General features: G+C 34.9%; 1 protein-coding gene and 1 pseudogene across 1 annotated transcript; both read right to left on the reverse strand.

The window, feature by feature from the left end:
- Window positions 1-2,325: 2,325 nt before the first annotated feature.
- On the reverse strand, window positions 2,326-4,757 carry LOC148190774 (uncharacterized; annotated as a pseudogene).
- A 2,774-nt stretch (window positions 4,758-7,531) lies between these two features.
- LOC124825758 (TMV resistance protein N-like) lies at window positions 7,532-11,429 on the reverse strand. The gene is made up of 5 exons (XM_047298458.2): window positions 10,715-11,429; window positions 9,537-10,632; window positions 9,177-9,452; window positions 8,317-9,045; window positions 7,532-8,132 (listed from the first exon to the last, which is right to left on the reverse strand). The coding sequence occupies exons 1-5, from the start codon at window positions 11,200-11,202 to the stop codon at window positions 7,680-7,682; spliced, it is 3,042 nt and encodes a 1,013-aa protein (XP_047154414.2). The 5' UTR covers window positions 11,203-11,429; the 3' UTR covers window positions 7,532-7,679.
- Between the last annotated feature and the right edge of the window lie 3,855 nt (window positions 11,430-15,284).

The following is a 15,284-nucleotide window of genomic DNA, read 5'->3' on the forward strand; positions in this document are numbered from 1 at the left end:
CATGAACATCATTCTCAAACTATAATAAATATAAAAATTAAAAATATTAACACTTCCTGCAATGATTACAAGACAAACCACATATAAAAAACAAGAAGGAATTCCAATACAATAAAAGTTATGGTTTTACTTTAAAGTCCCAACACTATATTCATAAAATTAAAAGAGAAACATAATGACAGACATAAAAACATAAAAACAGTTTATACAGGTGTAAATCCTGCATTTGGAACCTTTTCTATTACTAAATCAAAGAGAAAACACAGCATGCAAGTGATTTATATGCAGAAAAGATCACTTTCATTTTACAAATTTTTCTGCTATCTATCTGAGATAGCTTCAGCAGATGATGGAAACTCTTTTGAAATGATTGAAATGAAAACTTTTGCAACAAACTGAACCAACCTTTACTTTTTGCTAACTAGCTTTAACTTTATTCTCTCAAATTAGAGAGCTAACTAAAATTGTAATAAAATGCAAAACCTCAAACTCAATCTCTCTCACACTCTATTGTCTGCATTTTTCTTTTCAGACTTAGTAGAATTATATAAGCCTTCAGGTTCTCTCTCCGTTCATGTTTGCCTCAGATATAACTAACATGCATTGGTTGCACAGAAAACAATCACGTGGTCTATGTTCTTCCTATATACTTTAATATGAATATGCCACCTCACCATTTTCCTGCATGGCTCTTTCATTCATTCCAATTTTCTTAAAACTTGAAATTGAGTTTCCCAATATATCACTGTGCAATAAATAAAAGTTACATTGAAAATCGCATTTTACTGACATGGGTTTTAACCTACTTCTTATAATTATTAAAGAAAATGGATTTTGTTTTATTTGTAATTTATAGCAGAAAATTCAATTTTTCGGTTTCATATATTTTTTTATCCACATAATTAAGATGCAGGAAACTATAATCTCCTGAAATTTAGAGATTAATGAAATTTATACTATTTTTTGAATGTATGTACTATGTGTTACCACTGAAAATATGACCTTTTTTTTTACCGTAATTAACAAAATCAACAATTAAGTTCTTTAGTATAAACATTTAAGAGTTCCATAAACATTTAGTATAAATATTTTTATTATACAATTTTTTACAACTTTAATAATTTTAGTAATATTTTTTAATTAATTTCATTATAATTTATAAAAAAATTTAATTATATTTTATCTTTCGTTATCATTAAAACTGGAGACAGACACATGCATTTTCACAATATTTAAAATTAATTGAGAAATTATAGGATTGAAATATATTTTAAGTATTTTGTTTAGGATTTTACTCTGCATTAAAATTATAATGTAATAGTATTAAAGTATTTAAGTTAAATTACCGTGTATTAAGTATTTAAGTATATTGACCTTAAATATTAATTTTCATTCAGCAACACTATTAATAAGTTGAAAGTATTTGCACTTAAATTTTTGTAAAGTGTTTTTTCTTATGCTAACACAATATGTTTAGTAAAGTGATAAACAATTTCAAAAGAAGAAAATATTGAACGTGGGAAAGACAGATATATAGCTGTCCCAAATATAAGTTTGATTCTTGTTAATGCTATTTATTAAAATATTTCTTTTTTATTTGAATAATAAATATTTTCTTTATTTTTTTACACTAGTAAATAAATCATTATATTTTTTTAATAGTTTTTCTTTATTTTCTTCTAGGAAACGGAAAACCATTTCCAGTTGTTCAGGGTCATGGACCAAGCAGATTACTCTGCACCTGAAATTGTGGCCCAGCATTTCTCAGGAAATGGGAAGGATTTAAATGTTATAGATATGCAATTAATTATGTTTTTTACTTTAAATTTCGTGTCAAGTTTGACTTTAATTTTTAAATTTATAAAAATTTACTTTTGAAACTTTAAAAATTTAATTTCTGAAATTTATTGTTTAGGGAGCAACGCTAATTTAGAAAATTTTAGTTGATACTAAGGTAATAGCCATGAGAAAGACTATGTTAATATAGATGATAGGTATTTGTGTGTTTCTTAATTTGGTATCTTTATGCTGTATATACAGTGTAATAATTATCAAAACATATTTCACAATAGATTTATTATATTATTATTTGTATTATTTATCTTTTATATAATTATTTTGTATTACTATTTTATAACAGGTTAAATATGCTTTTTAGTCCTTAAACTATTAAGCGAATTTGTTTTTAGTTTCTCTTTCAAACTAAGCTACATTTTGGTCTTTCTTTTTAAGGAAATTATAATTTTTCGTCCTCCAAAACTAACAGCGTTAAAAAAATGCTGAGCTGGCTGATAGTGGAGTGCCAAATCATTTTTTGTTCTGACATTAATCTTCCCAGATTTTCTCCCGTTCCACCACAACCCCATTCCCCCACCATGGATGTTCCCACCACCTCCTCAGCCACTGACGACCCTCCCCTCCCTTCCGCATCACAAATACCAACACAAGCTGAATTCATTAGCTACAGCTTAACAACAACTCATTCAACCCATTATCTGATTACCACTCCTATTTCTGAATTCATTTGAACAAAATGAAGTAATTGGCATTCAAGAAGGAAACAACAAAACACCCAACCGGGCAAACCCGGGTACGAACCCGAATCGCGCTCCTCGACTCGCATCTCGTACGAATTGGGATCGATGGTGCAATGTCAGCGATTTCGGGATTGGGTCTTGCACCAACAATCGCAGAGCCAAGCTCTTCGAAAATGCCTCTAACGGCGGCGAACTCGGGGTCCTCGTTAGGCTTCATCTTCTCCGACAAGGGCCTGCCACACTTCCGGATGTTGCCATCGGACAACTCCTGGTGCGACTCGACGAGGACCTTCCCGTGTTTGGCGGTGACACAGACGAGGACGACGTGGACTGTCCGAATCGGAGGACTGGAATCGGCGAGGGAGGTTTCTCCCTGGGAGAGTTTGAGCCAGAGGTTGTCCACGTTTTTGGTGCCGGGCTTGACGCCCAACGAGGCAAAGGACTCGGAGGGGAGGCAGGGTTTGAGCCAATCAGAGAGAGATTGGGGAGACTTGAAGTTGTAGGGGCTCGGGAGTAGGGTGTTGAGGGAAGTGGGTGTGGTGGTATTTTTGGAAGGTGTTGCGGTGAGGGACATGGCGAGGAATTTGAGGAAGCAGCACAAGAAGGGGCAACAGGTGGAAGCAATGTTGGGCTTGAAGGAGGAGACGAGGAACCATACAAATAGAGCCGTGAGGAGGAGATCCGGAAGGGAGGGAAGGGTTGGTGGTGGCTGAGGAGGTGGTGGGTGGGTGGGGCGGCGTTGCGCTGATGAAGGTTTGGGTGGTTTTAGTTTTCTGATTTGGGTCTCTATGGTGGTGGGAGGAGATTAACTGATACGTGATTTGGGGGTTTTCTGGGAAGTGGAGATGGAGGTTTTACGTTGGCTATGGAGGTAAGCGTGGTGGAGGGTGGTTGCACATGGGGGTTTCACGGTTGATGGTGGCGCCGGAGATGTTCGAGGTGGCGCCAGAGGTGGCTATGGTAGAGTCAGAGGGAGAGAGAGGGAAAGGAGCTGAGAAAGATTAACTGGTGTCAGAAAAAAAAAAACGACATGTCACACCACTGTTAGTCACCTCAACTTATTTTTAACACCGTTAGTTTTGGAGGACGAAAAATTATGGTTTCCTTAAGGAGAATGATCAAAATGTAGCTTAGTTTGAAGGAGGGATTAAAAACAAATTCACTTGATAGTTTAGGGACTAAAACATATTTAACCCTTTATAATATTAGTATAATTAGTGTTACAGTGGCTATTTATGCTGGATATAATCCATCGTGTGTATATATATATATATATATATATATATATATATATATATATATATATAAAACATGTGACCCAATAACATAATTGCAAATAAGATAATATTTTTAAATGGTTGTAGTTATAAAGATATAAAAAGTGAATGTGGTAAGATTTTTGTAATTAAAGAATAAAGTTTACTAGTTATAATCAATACGTAGTAATATTTTTGTAACAAATAAGAAAACTTTATATACTAGTTTTAATTATAATTTGTGTACGCGGTGATATTTTTGTAATAAATAAGAAAACATTCTATACCGATTCTAACTATAACTTGTATAGAAAATATTTTCTTATTTCTTTTTATTTGTAAACAGAGGGTTTCCAAATCCTTAATCTTCATCCTCCTATTTTCCTTTTCTCGTTCTCGCCTCCTTTTCTTATCATCTGATAACACATCTCTTTCTTCTTTTTTCCTTAATGTGCGAGACCCCTATATGTGTCTAAAACTATATGTTGTCGCGCCTTTGACTAGCAACTATATTCGGCACCACGATAGAACTCGTGTTTGAGACCGTCGTTGGTGTTTGCAAACGAAGAGCACACGACTTCCCCACGAAACAGAGTTACATTACCCAATGCTATCGCTTACTCTGCCACCATCATATCGTGTGTCCAATCAAAACTCCGACTCACCAACTATTGTTTCTCTCTTTCTTCTATCTATTTTTTTTGGCTAATATTTGTGAGTGGATGTGGGTGCTGAAGATTGAATATGGAAGAATCTATGGTGAAGAGGATTAAATTTGTAGGTGTGGAAAAGGTTCATCTTCATTAGTATTTTCATCATCCTCGACTTCTTTCAAGCCTCCATTTTCACCTGTCGAGCTCCCATTCACGTTGGTCGAGCTCTTGTTTACATTGGTCGAGCTCCTATCTTCAACTGTCAGACTCTCTTTTCCAGGTTTTGTGCTTACACCTAACTTTTCCTTCATGTGATCCCAACTCCATTCATTCTATTCATTAAGGTGCACATCTCGGTTTACCATAACTTTCTTAGTTATTGAGTTGTATAACTTATATGCTTTGGTCTTTTCGTCATACCCAATAAACACGTATTTCTTACTCTTGTCTCCAAGTTTAGTTCTCTGTTGTGCTAGAATGTGACCATAGGCCATGCTGCCAAATACTTTAAGGTGCTTAACACATGGTTTCCTCCTGCTCCAAGCTTCTTGGGGCGTCTTCTTTTCTAGCTTTTCATGTGAGCATCTATTTTTGACATAAACAACACATTTAACTACTTCTACCTAGAATTTCTCTAGCATGTTCTTACTTCTGAGCATGGTTCAGATCATGTTGAGAATGGTTCGATTCTTCCTTTCTACTACACCATTTTGTTGCGGTGAGTATGTAGTTTTTAAGAAACACTTTATTCTGTGTACCTCACAATATTCCATGAATTCTCCTAATATGAACTCACCTCCTTTATTAGATCAAACAACTTTTATTGGCTTCCTAGTCTACTTCTCAACCATCGTCCTGAACTTTTTAAACACCACGAACACCTTGGATTTCTCTCGTAAGAAATATATCTTCGTCTTCCATGAAAAGTCATCCGAGATAAAATATTTCTTGCCATTAAAAGACTTAGAGATGAATGGTTCACATAGGTCGGTGTGAATTAAATCGAGTTGTGTCTTTGCTTGGTACTAAACAGTCTTCAAAAATTCTGTTCTTGGATGCTTTTTGAGTATACAGTCTTCACAAAACTTCTTTTTAAACTCTATATTTGGTAGTCCATGCACAACTACTTCTTTAACAGCCTGATCAATCCTCCAAAATTTAAGTAGCCAAAGTGAAAATGACACATCACAACTTCTTCTCTCACATCCATCCTCAAAAATTTCTCCTATACTATATTTAGCTCCATCTTGTACATTTTGTTTTTTTTTTCATTTCAACTCGGGCTATTAAGCGATCAAATTTATCCTTCAAGTACATTACTCAGTCCTTCATCAGAACTGAGTTTCCCTTTTCCATCAATTATCTTATGCTTAGAATATTACTCTTAAGATCGGGTACATAGTACACGTCTCGCATTTCACCGAATCGACCATCCTTTTGAAGATATCGAATTTTACATTTCCCCTTTACGGCTACCATTGAATTATCTCCAAAAGAAACATGTTCGACATCCACTTTAATGAGCTCTCTAAACATGCTTTCATCATTGCACATGTGATTACTAGCCTCGGTATCTAGATACCAAACCAAGTTGTTTGAACAACTCGACTTTAACTTGACATCTATTATTTTGTTTATATTCACCTCGACTTCCATACTCCTAAATATCAAGTAACTCGGAATGAGTTCCGTACTCCAACTTGGCAGCCCGATCTTACAACTCGACAGTTCAACCTTTGGGTTCTTGACATCATTAGGATCTCAATCTCTTTATTAGCCTCCTTAGTAAGGAAATTTGTTTCCTTTTTCTTTTCATCTCAACATTATTTTGCTATGTGGCCGACCTTACCACAATTATAACACTTGGCCGACCGATAGTCACTGGCATAATGACCATGTTTACCAAATTTATAGCATTCTACTCTAGAATTAATAGACCGACCTCGTTGACCTCTCGCTTTTCCACTACCTCTCCAGTTTTGTTGCCCATTTGTTCATCTTTGTCTTCATGATCACCTTGGCCACGACCTCTTGCTCTAGGAACACCTTGACCTCGAGTGTTCCGAGCACTTCCTTCAGGTCAAGTTTTTCCTAAAGTACCTTATAAAGTGGCTTAAACAATGTTCTCCTCCGCTGCTCATATGACTCTAAAGACCCAACAAACCCTTAAACCAAGAGCATGGTCAAGTCCTTGGATTCCTCAATTGAACACACAATATTCTCAAAGTCCTTAGTCTGTGACCTTAGGATCTTCTCCACAATATAGCTAGCAGACAACTCCTCTCCATTTCTTCCAAGTTGATAATCGAGATATATACTCGATCGTTTGTTCTCTACTCTTCATTCTTGGACTCTCAAACTTACGTCTGAGAGTTTGAAGTTTACACAGTTATTGCCTTTGTAAACTTTCTAAAGAATCCATCACGCTTCTTTTGAAGATTTAACATTCACTATCTTCTCTTCTCAAAGCCAGACTCATCAACAACTCGATATAGTATGTACAAAGTTGATTGATCGTTCACTCATGATTTTCTTAATGCGACAAGTGGGGCCACTGTCTGCCATACATCTACCATGGGCTCTTCATAGTCATTCGCTACAACATCCCAAACGTCTTGGGATTCAAGAAGGATTCTCATTTGCACACTCCAATTGTCAAAGTTGACTTTCTTTGTCAACCAAGGTAGAGACATACTGTATGCTAGGCTGGCCATCTCTCTCTCACTATCTCTTTCTGACTTAGACACTGAGTCATCTCAGATGCCAATGTGTTAGAAAATGACACTCACTTATATATTTTTGAATATGCTTCTAGTGTGTTTTCATCTCTCATAAACCTTACAATTTATAGGATACTAACATTAGGTCTTTCATCTATTGACTATAATGCTCCTAATTATTAAAATAATACACCATAATAATGGTAAAACATAACAAAGTAACTTATTCTTCCTCTCCCAATACAATAAACATTATAACTCTTAATAATTATTTATTTTAAGTTTATTCCTACGAAAAATATTTTGAAAAGAAAAGTTTCAAACAACTCAGATAAAACCAAGGAAGCACAATGCGAAGAGCGAGAAACAGAGTAAAACAAAGATGAATTTCTTAACTGAAAGAAACACAAGGAAAGTTTGAGAAAAAATAAATTACAGTCAAGGACACACGGATTGATTCCATAACTTAAGGGATCCTGCTCTTCTCAAAAGAAGATAATGACTTACCAAAATTCACTTTTCCTTTTTCTTTATAAATCTAGTCAGGGAATTTTTCTTTGGCGCAGGCTCCTTTTGTATGTCATTTGATTCACCACATATCAGATAGACAATTGTTCTTTTGACTAGTAATCCATGACCAAATATCACAAAAATATCCACCTTGTCTCCTGATCCTAAATTTGATATTATAGCTTGCCAATCTATATCATTAAAGATAATTACCATCCCATGGTTGTGCATCTGTAATGTGCACTTTGTGTAATTAACAATTAAGACGCTACTAAAACATTCAGTTGTCAGAATTTCAGGATTTGATAAATAAACAACACATAAAGCCATTCCCTTCAATACACGGTTCTGAGGCACAGTGAAAGAAACAGAATGTCCTTCACCTCTATGCGCCAACCAATAAGGATCATTGTCACTTGGAAGAGAAATATCACATGACTCACTGCTTGCAAATACCTGTATCGTGAGATAAATAAGGGCATGTTTAGTTAAAAAATGATTAAACAATAATGAAGCTAGTATATCAAGAAAGTGGAAATCAATTTGCTAGTACTTAGTGTAAGCAAAATCACTTGGTTAGTTGGTTATTAAAATCAGATACTTTTAGAAGGTAATGAACAAAGGGAAGCTAGAGAAGAACCTCAGAAATTCTATCACTGACAGCATTGAAGAAATCTTTGCATCTACCAACACCAATCAAAGAAGACTTGAAGTGCTGCTTTGAAGTTCCTGATTCTGTAATATTTGCTCCATATTCAATCAGAATAGTTTCTACTTGCTTAGATAGTTGATATTCGGTATCACATTGCACCAAAACACTTCGAAGATTTGCAAGACTGCTAAGAAATGGCACAAAATCATCCCAACTATTATCTTCCATATCCATGCAAAACGAATGTTTATCAGACAGCTTATTCATTGTTGATGACATCCAAGACCGAATGATAGAAGGAAAGAGATTATGTGACAATCCCTCAAGTCCACATAAAGATATATATCCAATGCTTTTTGAACTTACCATTGAAAAAGGCAATTGTTTCACAACTGTATTTTCAGCAATTAGAGTTACCAAGGATTCCATTTGCATTATATCTTTTTTCAATAGGTCAATTTTCGAACAACCAGAAAGAATGAGAGTTTGCAAAGTTGTCAACTCATATATCTCTTTTGGGAGATTGCTTAGCCTTGTACAGTCCTTTAAATTTAGCAGTGTAAGATAGCAAAGACATCCAATAGATTGGTGTACTTCGTTCAAACGTGGACAATCTTTGAGAATGAGTTGTTCAAGACGTGGTAGTCCGATAAAGTCAGGGGTTTTTGTCAAGTACTTGGAGTGACTAAGATTAAGAACTTTTAGCCAAAGCAAAACCTTCAAGAACATAGTTTTTGGATAAAATGTTAGAAAAGAAAATGATAAAATAAAATAGTTATAACTGGAATCAAATACTATTTTTATGTTAAGCTGGGTTTCAAAAGAATATGGCACGTAAGAAAAAAAACCTGGGGTTGTTTCCAGACGAATCGAAGAAGACTGTGTTTTAAATCAATTGCTATTGCATCATGGAGATAAAAATTGTTACGTAGGTATTCTGAAGGAAACCCTCGCAAACTGATCCATCTCAATTTCTTAGAAACGTACCCAGAATCTCCAGTGAGTTTCAACATTCTTGATGTGTTTGTTTCCTTTAAAGGAGAAGGTTTGAAGCCATCTGTACTGGTTAAAAACAGTTTCTCAGGCAATCCTTGAATGACTTTTGTCCTCTGTGATGAAAATAGCTAAGAAAAACAAATATATTGCACATGAGAAAACATTCACTTCCAAAAAGAAGTTTCAAAACCATAGATCGAGATTGTTCTTACTGTATTCTCTGACAGTGCATATTCTGCATCACTATCATACCACATTCGACTGTTCTTCCCAGGTTCCTCTTTTGAATTTTCACGAATAATTCCTCTTCCCATATCTCGTAGCAAAGGATGCATTCCAAATTTGTTGTTCTTTTTAACTTTTATGAGGTTACGCTCTATCAGAACTCTTATTCCACTATCAGCGTCAACTCCACAGCCATTCAGCATCTTCTTAACATAGGCTCTGCCTTTACCAACAAAGAAACAACATATATCAAGGAATAAATCTTTTTCGATTTTATTCCTTAAACCGTCGATGCTTATTCTCAATATCAGTGGAACAACATACATCAAAGAATAAATCTTATTGTCTAATCTTAACAATACTCTGTTCCATTCTTCTTTCGTCCTTTCAAATAAACAAGCTCCAATGAGTTCAAGCGCAAGAGGTAGTCCTCCACAATAAGTAACTACTGTTTTTGCAAGGTCGCTGTATTCTTTTGGTTTTGCTTCTCGAAATGCATGCCAACTAAAAAGCTCAAGGGACTCATTTGCATTCATTAGATTCATCCGAAAAATAGAATCAACTTGGTGCTTCCTCAGTAGCTCTACATCTTTTGTTGTGATGATAATTACAGTTCCTTTACCGAACCATGCACAACATTTCCTAAGGTCGAATAATGGATAGTACTCATTGATCATATCGTCGAGTACAATTAGCATCCTTTTCCCATGAAGTCTTTCCTGAATCATACTTGTTCCCATCTCAACGCTATGAATCTCCACTCTTGATTTTAGGACATCTGAAAGAAGTTGTGCTTGTAAATGAATACACCCTCTTGTTCGATTGACTTCTGAAACATCTTCAATGAAACTTTTCTCCATGAATGTACCATGAATTTGATTGTAGATGGCTTTGGCAAGGGTCGTTTTACCCGATCCTTCCATTCCACATATCCCTATCCTACACACTTCCATTGATTTATTTTTTATAGTTCGAATCACATCTTCCACTTGGGATTGCAATCCAACTGGAAATTTAGTAACAGACAAGACTGGTAAATTAAGAACGCTCTTAACAATTGTGTCCACTAGTTCTGCATCACTCCTTCAAGTTCAATAGCAATTATAGAAGAAGTCATTTATCAGCAAAGTTAAATCACAAGCTTAAATCCACTAGTTCTGCATACCTGTGATTGCTCTCATCCCATCCAAAGAAATTCGCAGCTTTGGTGAGTGCGTGGCTCCACCTGGACACGCCATCCTCCAGTTGTTGTTCAGAAAATGTTTGGTGTGCAGTTGCTTTAAAGGCTTCTCCAAAATCACCCTTCTGAAGACGTACATCAGATGGCTCAATTTCGTAATATACGGGCAGAACATGTCGGGAATAAGTTTGGTGCCATTCAATTATTTGTTGAAGCTGATGAAGACACCAAGCAGATTGAGAATAAGTTTTGGTGAAAACAACAATTGCTACCCGACACAGATGAAGAATAGGTTGTTGGATGTGCAATGGCTGCAATGCATTCTCGTGGTGAAGCAAAGTGGTGAGCCCATTAGCAGAGAGGGCAGAATCGAGATGAGAAACAAATTTCTTGCGAATGTCTTCTATTTCAGTGAAGTTGATGAGCACATCGTACTTCCGTTGCAGTTTGGATGATGAAGACGCCAATTCCATGGAAGGAATTGAAGAACTCACGAATTTTAGAAGAGAAAGCAATAATGCAACACAGTCAGATACATGATCTTTACATACCCATCACAGAACCCTTTTTACTTTAGCCATTAGTTGTGGATTTTTTCAGATTACAATCTGTATTTTTTAAATTACCTATAACTTTCCTTTTGCTTTTTGGACCATCTCTCTTTTTATATCATGTTCATCATGAAAGCATAAGCAATGCATCTGTTTCACATTACACATATATCTCTGAGACACGTAATTATAATAATGAACGAAGTTGAAAGTATAAATACAATTTAGAAGAACATGGAACACCTCAATTTAATTTTAATCAATTTATAACGTTATTTCAATATCATTTTGTTGTAATTATTAAACAAACATTCTTTTCTTTTCTTTTTTTTTCATTTATATTGACATTGAATTCTGGTTCGGTGTAGCATATCTAAACTCGTGAAAATTGTTGAGTTTCTGCTAAAATTGTTCAAGTGATGGACAATGATAACATTAAAATAATATGGTTAGATTTAAAATAAAAAATTGCCATATTTAGATAAATTAAAGAAAAAGTGATATATTTGTAAAAGCAATCACATAAAAGTAAAATTACATTGAATAAAAGCAGAAAACTATGATGAGGACCTATAAATATCAGTATCCTTAATTTCCTCCCACCTTTAAACCTTTCTTTCTTTCTGTCTCCTTCTATCTTACTTTTTTTTTTGCTTTTAAGTTTTGTTCTGACTCTGACAAGACATAAAAAAAATCTTGTATTGAAATTGGGATATTATCTGATAATGAAGACCCGTTTTGGTCGCTTAAGCAAGTCCATGATTCCTCTAAACGGCACTTATTTGTATAATTACACTTCTACTAGCATAGCATACAGATATAGTCTAACGAGAGCAACAAGAATCACGTAACTTAATCATAACAATAGTTTGAGTTAGGTTTAATCATTCACTAAGTCCCTATTTTTGCATGGAATTTCAATTTCGTCCCTTTCTTTCTGAAAATATCAATTGGGTCCCAATTTTATGAAAATTGCAACAAATCGATCCTTTCCGTTAAATAGTGTCAAACGGCGTTAAAAAAATTTGAGTGGATGCTGAGATGACGAACGAACGCTCGTCCACCAGCGAACGAACGCTCGTTCACCAGCGAACGAACGCTCGTCCACCAGCGAACGAACGCTCGTCGACCACCGAACGAACGGTCGTCCAGTGTGGAACGAACGGTCGTCCAGTGTGGAACGAACGGTCGTCCAGTGTGGAACGAACGGTCGTCCAGTGTGGAACGTTCGTTCGTTGGTGGACGAGCGTTCGTTCGCTGGTGAACGAGCGTTCGTTCGCTGGTGGACGAGCGTTCGTTCGTCATCACAGCATCCACTCATCAATTTTTTTAACGCCGTCCAGCCAATTTAACGGAAAGGATCGATTTGTTGCAATTTTCATAAAATTGGGACCCAATTGATATTTTCAGAAAGAAAGGGACGAAATTGAGATTCCATGCGAAAAGAGGGACTTAGTGAATGATTAAACCTTTGAGTTATAACTTATTAATTTGAATTTTTATAACTTTAAAATATAAAATATATGTTTGAATTACTGTCATTATTTATAGATTTACTGGTAGAATGCAAGAAAATAACACAATTATTTTCGATATTTGACACCAATTTCAAAACTAAAAAAAAGCTTTTAATCTCAGTTATCAACTGATTCGATTAAAAAAAAATTCGAAACAGTAAATCAATACACACGTAATATATATATATATATATATATATATATATATATATATATATATATATATATATATATATATATATTCTACAAGAATATGACAATTCTCTAAAACTACTAACGTTATTTATTAAAATTTTTAAATTATATTATATTTATAGTAAATTTAAAATTGATGGAAAAATAAAATATCTAATTTATATCTTTTCTCTTGTATTTGTTAATGGAATAAACCCCGCTAAAATAGCTCTCACAGTACGATGATAAAGATAATGTAAGAAGAACTTGAAGAAAAAGCATAAAATGACCTCAAAGTTTTGTAAAACAAGCTCAAAAAAGAACCCACTCAAGTCCATGATACATGAAGCCTCATTGAACTTGCTCAACTTGTAGCTAATTGGACTAAGAGAAGTCCACTCAAGCCCATGATACATGAAGCCTCATTTGAACTTGCGGATTAGTCACTCGTCTAGTGCAAGTCTACGCCTAGTGGCCCGCGAGAAGCTTTTCCATTCAGCATGTCTTCTTTCTTTGTACACGTAGCTAGCACAATGAAAATGTGATGTACATGTAAGGTCTCTTAGAAGATTCCACTATAGTTTCAACAATATTACAACTGAGTATTAGCACCACTTCTCGTTACACTAGTCAATCCTGCTAACACCTATTACGATAACTAGAATTAAGTATTAGACACCACTCCTGGAAACCCTACCCAATCCTAGTAACATATGTTACGTTGACTACTTCAAGTATTCTAAACCACTCCTGGTTCCCCTAGTCAACCTTGATAACACTTGTTACGCTGACTAGTCTAAGTTTACCCACTCTTGGTTTCTCCTAGTCAATCCTGGTAACACCTGTAATGCTGACTAGTATGAGTTTACCCACACCTGGTTTCCCTTAGACAATTGTCTAGTAGGCGTTTAACTCAATTGAGCTAACCACAAAGTGTTTGAATTCTCTTTAGAATGTACAATCAATTAGATTGTTTACAAGTCTTAGATGATAACTCTCACAAAGAGGATGTGTTTACAATAACACTCAATTTAATAGACCTTGTAGGATTTTCTCTCTTCTTAAAAATGTAAGCTAATGACTCTATAAAGCTTGAGACTGTATTCTCAAAGTTTTTGTTCTTGCACAAAAGTGAGTTTCGCTTTTCAGATGATATTTTCGTTATTCATGTGTTTATCCTTCTTGATCTTCTTTTCAAGGGATCTTCTATTTATAGGCTTCATGGGAAAAGATCCTTTAGACAATTTTGTCTTCAATTTTCATATCTTAGTAGCCTTTTCGTAGGTAGTAGGCATAACTGGTTGTAGTACTTCAACCAAAGTAGGTTCTACGAAATCTTCAGTACAACTTTTGAAGTAGAGAACATTCTATGAATGTCTTCTTTGCTTCTAGCATCCATTTCAGACTTGTTCGTGATGGAGCAAGTGGATACGTATAATAGGCATCTGCACAGAGTATAATAGAGATATATGCTGGCAGATATATCTTTTTTCTTATTACTTTTTTTGTTTGAAACATGCAATTAATGTTTTGAATTGCGTGTTCATAACAATAGGGGGGTGCTTGTCAATTTTTCTATACATGTAGATCGTTTAAGTACTTTTGAAAATATACCAAGTATTGATTCATAAAGATTTCATCGTTGAATGAAAACATCGTTTAATATAATCATTTAAACTTTTAAAGGCGTTTACTAACAACTCATCATTTAGGGATCTTTGTTTAGTACAAGAGTGCGTTTAGGAAAATGTTGTTCAACACATTGTTTTTGAAGCATTGTTTATAGCTTTAGTGCGTTTACCAAAAACATCATGTAGTGCATTATTGCATTGTTTAGTAAGGTATAGTAAGAGTGCGTTTATCAAAAATATCATGTAGCATATTGATACGTTTACTAAAATATCGTTTAATGTAGTGACCCTTTTATAATAAATCATCGTTTAGTAATAACACATCTACTCTCAATAGGATCGTTTGGTCCTAGCGCATTTATTGAAACTTTTCTTTATTTATTTAGATATCATAACGCTTGTTTTATAAGATGTCTTTCATTTAATGATATTATTTTCACAAGGCTAATACTTTGTCAAAAATTCATTTCTTTATCATTGTTTGCTAGACTTCAAAACATGAAGATGTTAGACAGTCATGTTTTATAGGCGATCTTGTCTTAACATGATGTCATTATATGCAAGACTTTTCTTTCCACCCTAAAGGAGGCACCTCTGGAGTGGTGGACAGGGCTCCCACCCTACTCCATAGACTACTTCGATACCTTAACCCAAGCTTTCACCGCACAGTTTGCAACCAACT

Source organism: Vigna umbellata, chromosome 11 (assembly GCF_029865625.1).
Source record: "Vigna umbellata cultivar VRB3 chromosome 11, Vumbellata_1.0, whole genome shotgun sequence".
In the NCBI taxonomy this organism is placed as follows: Eukaryota; Viridiplantae; Streptophyta; class Magnoliopsida; order Fabales; family Fabaceae; genus Vigna; species Vigna umbellata.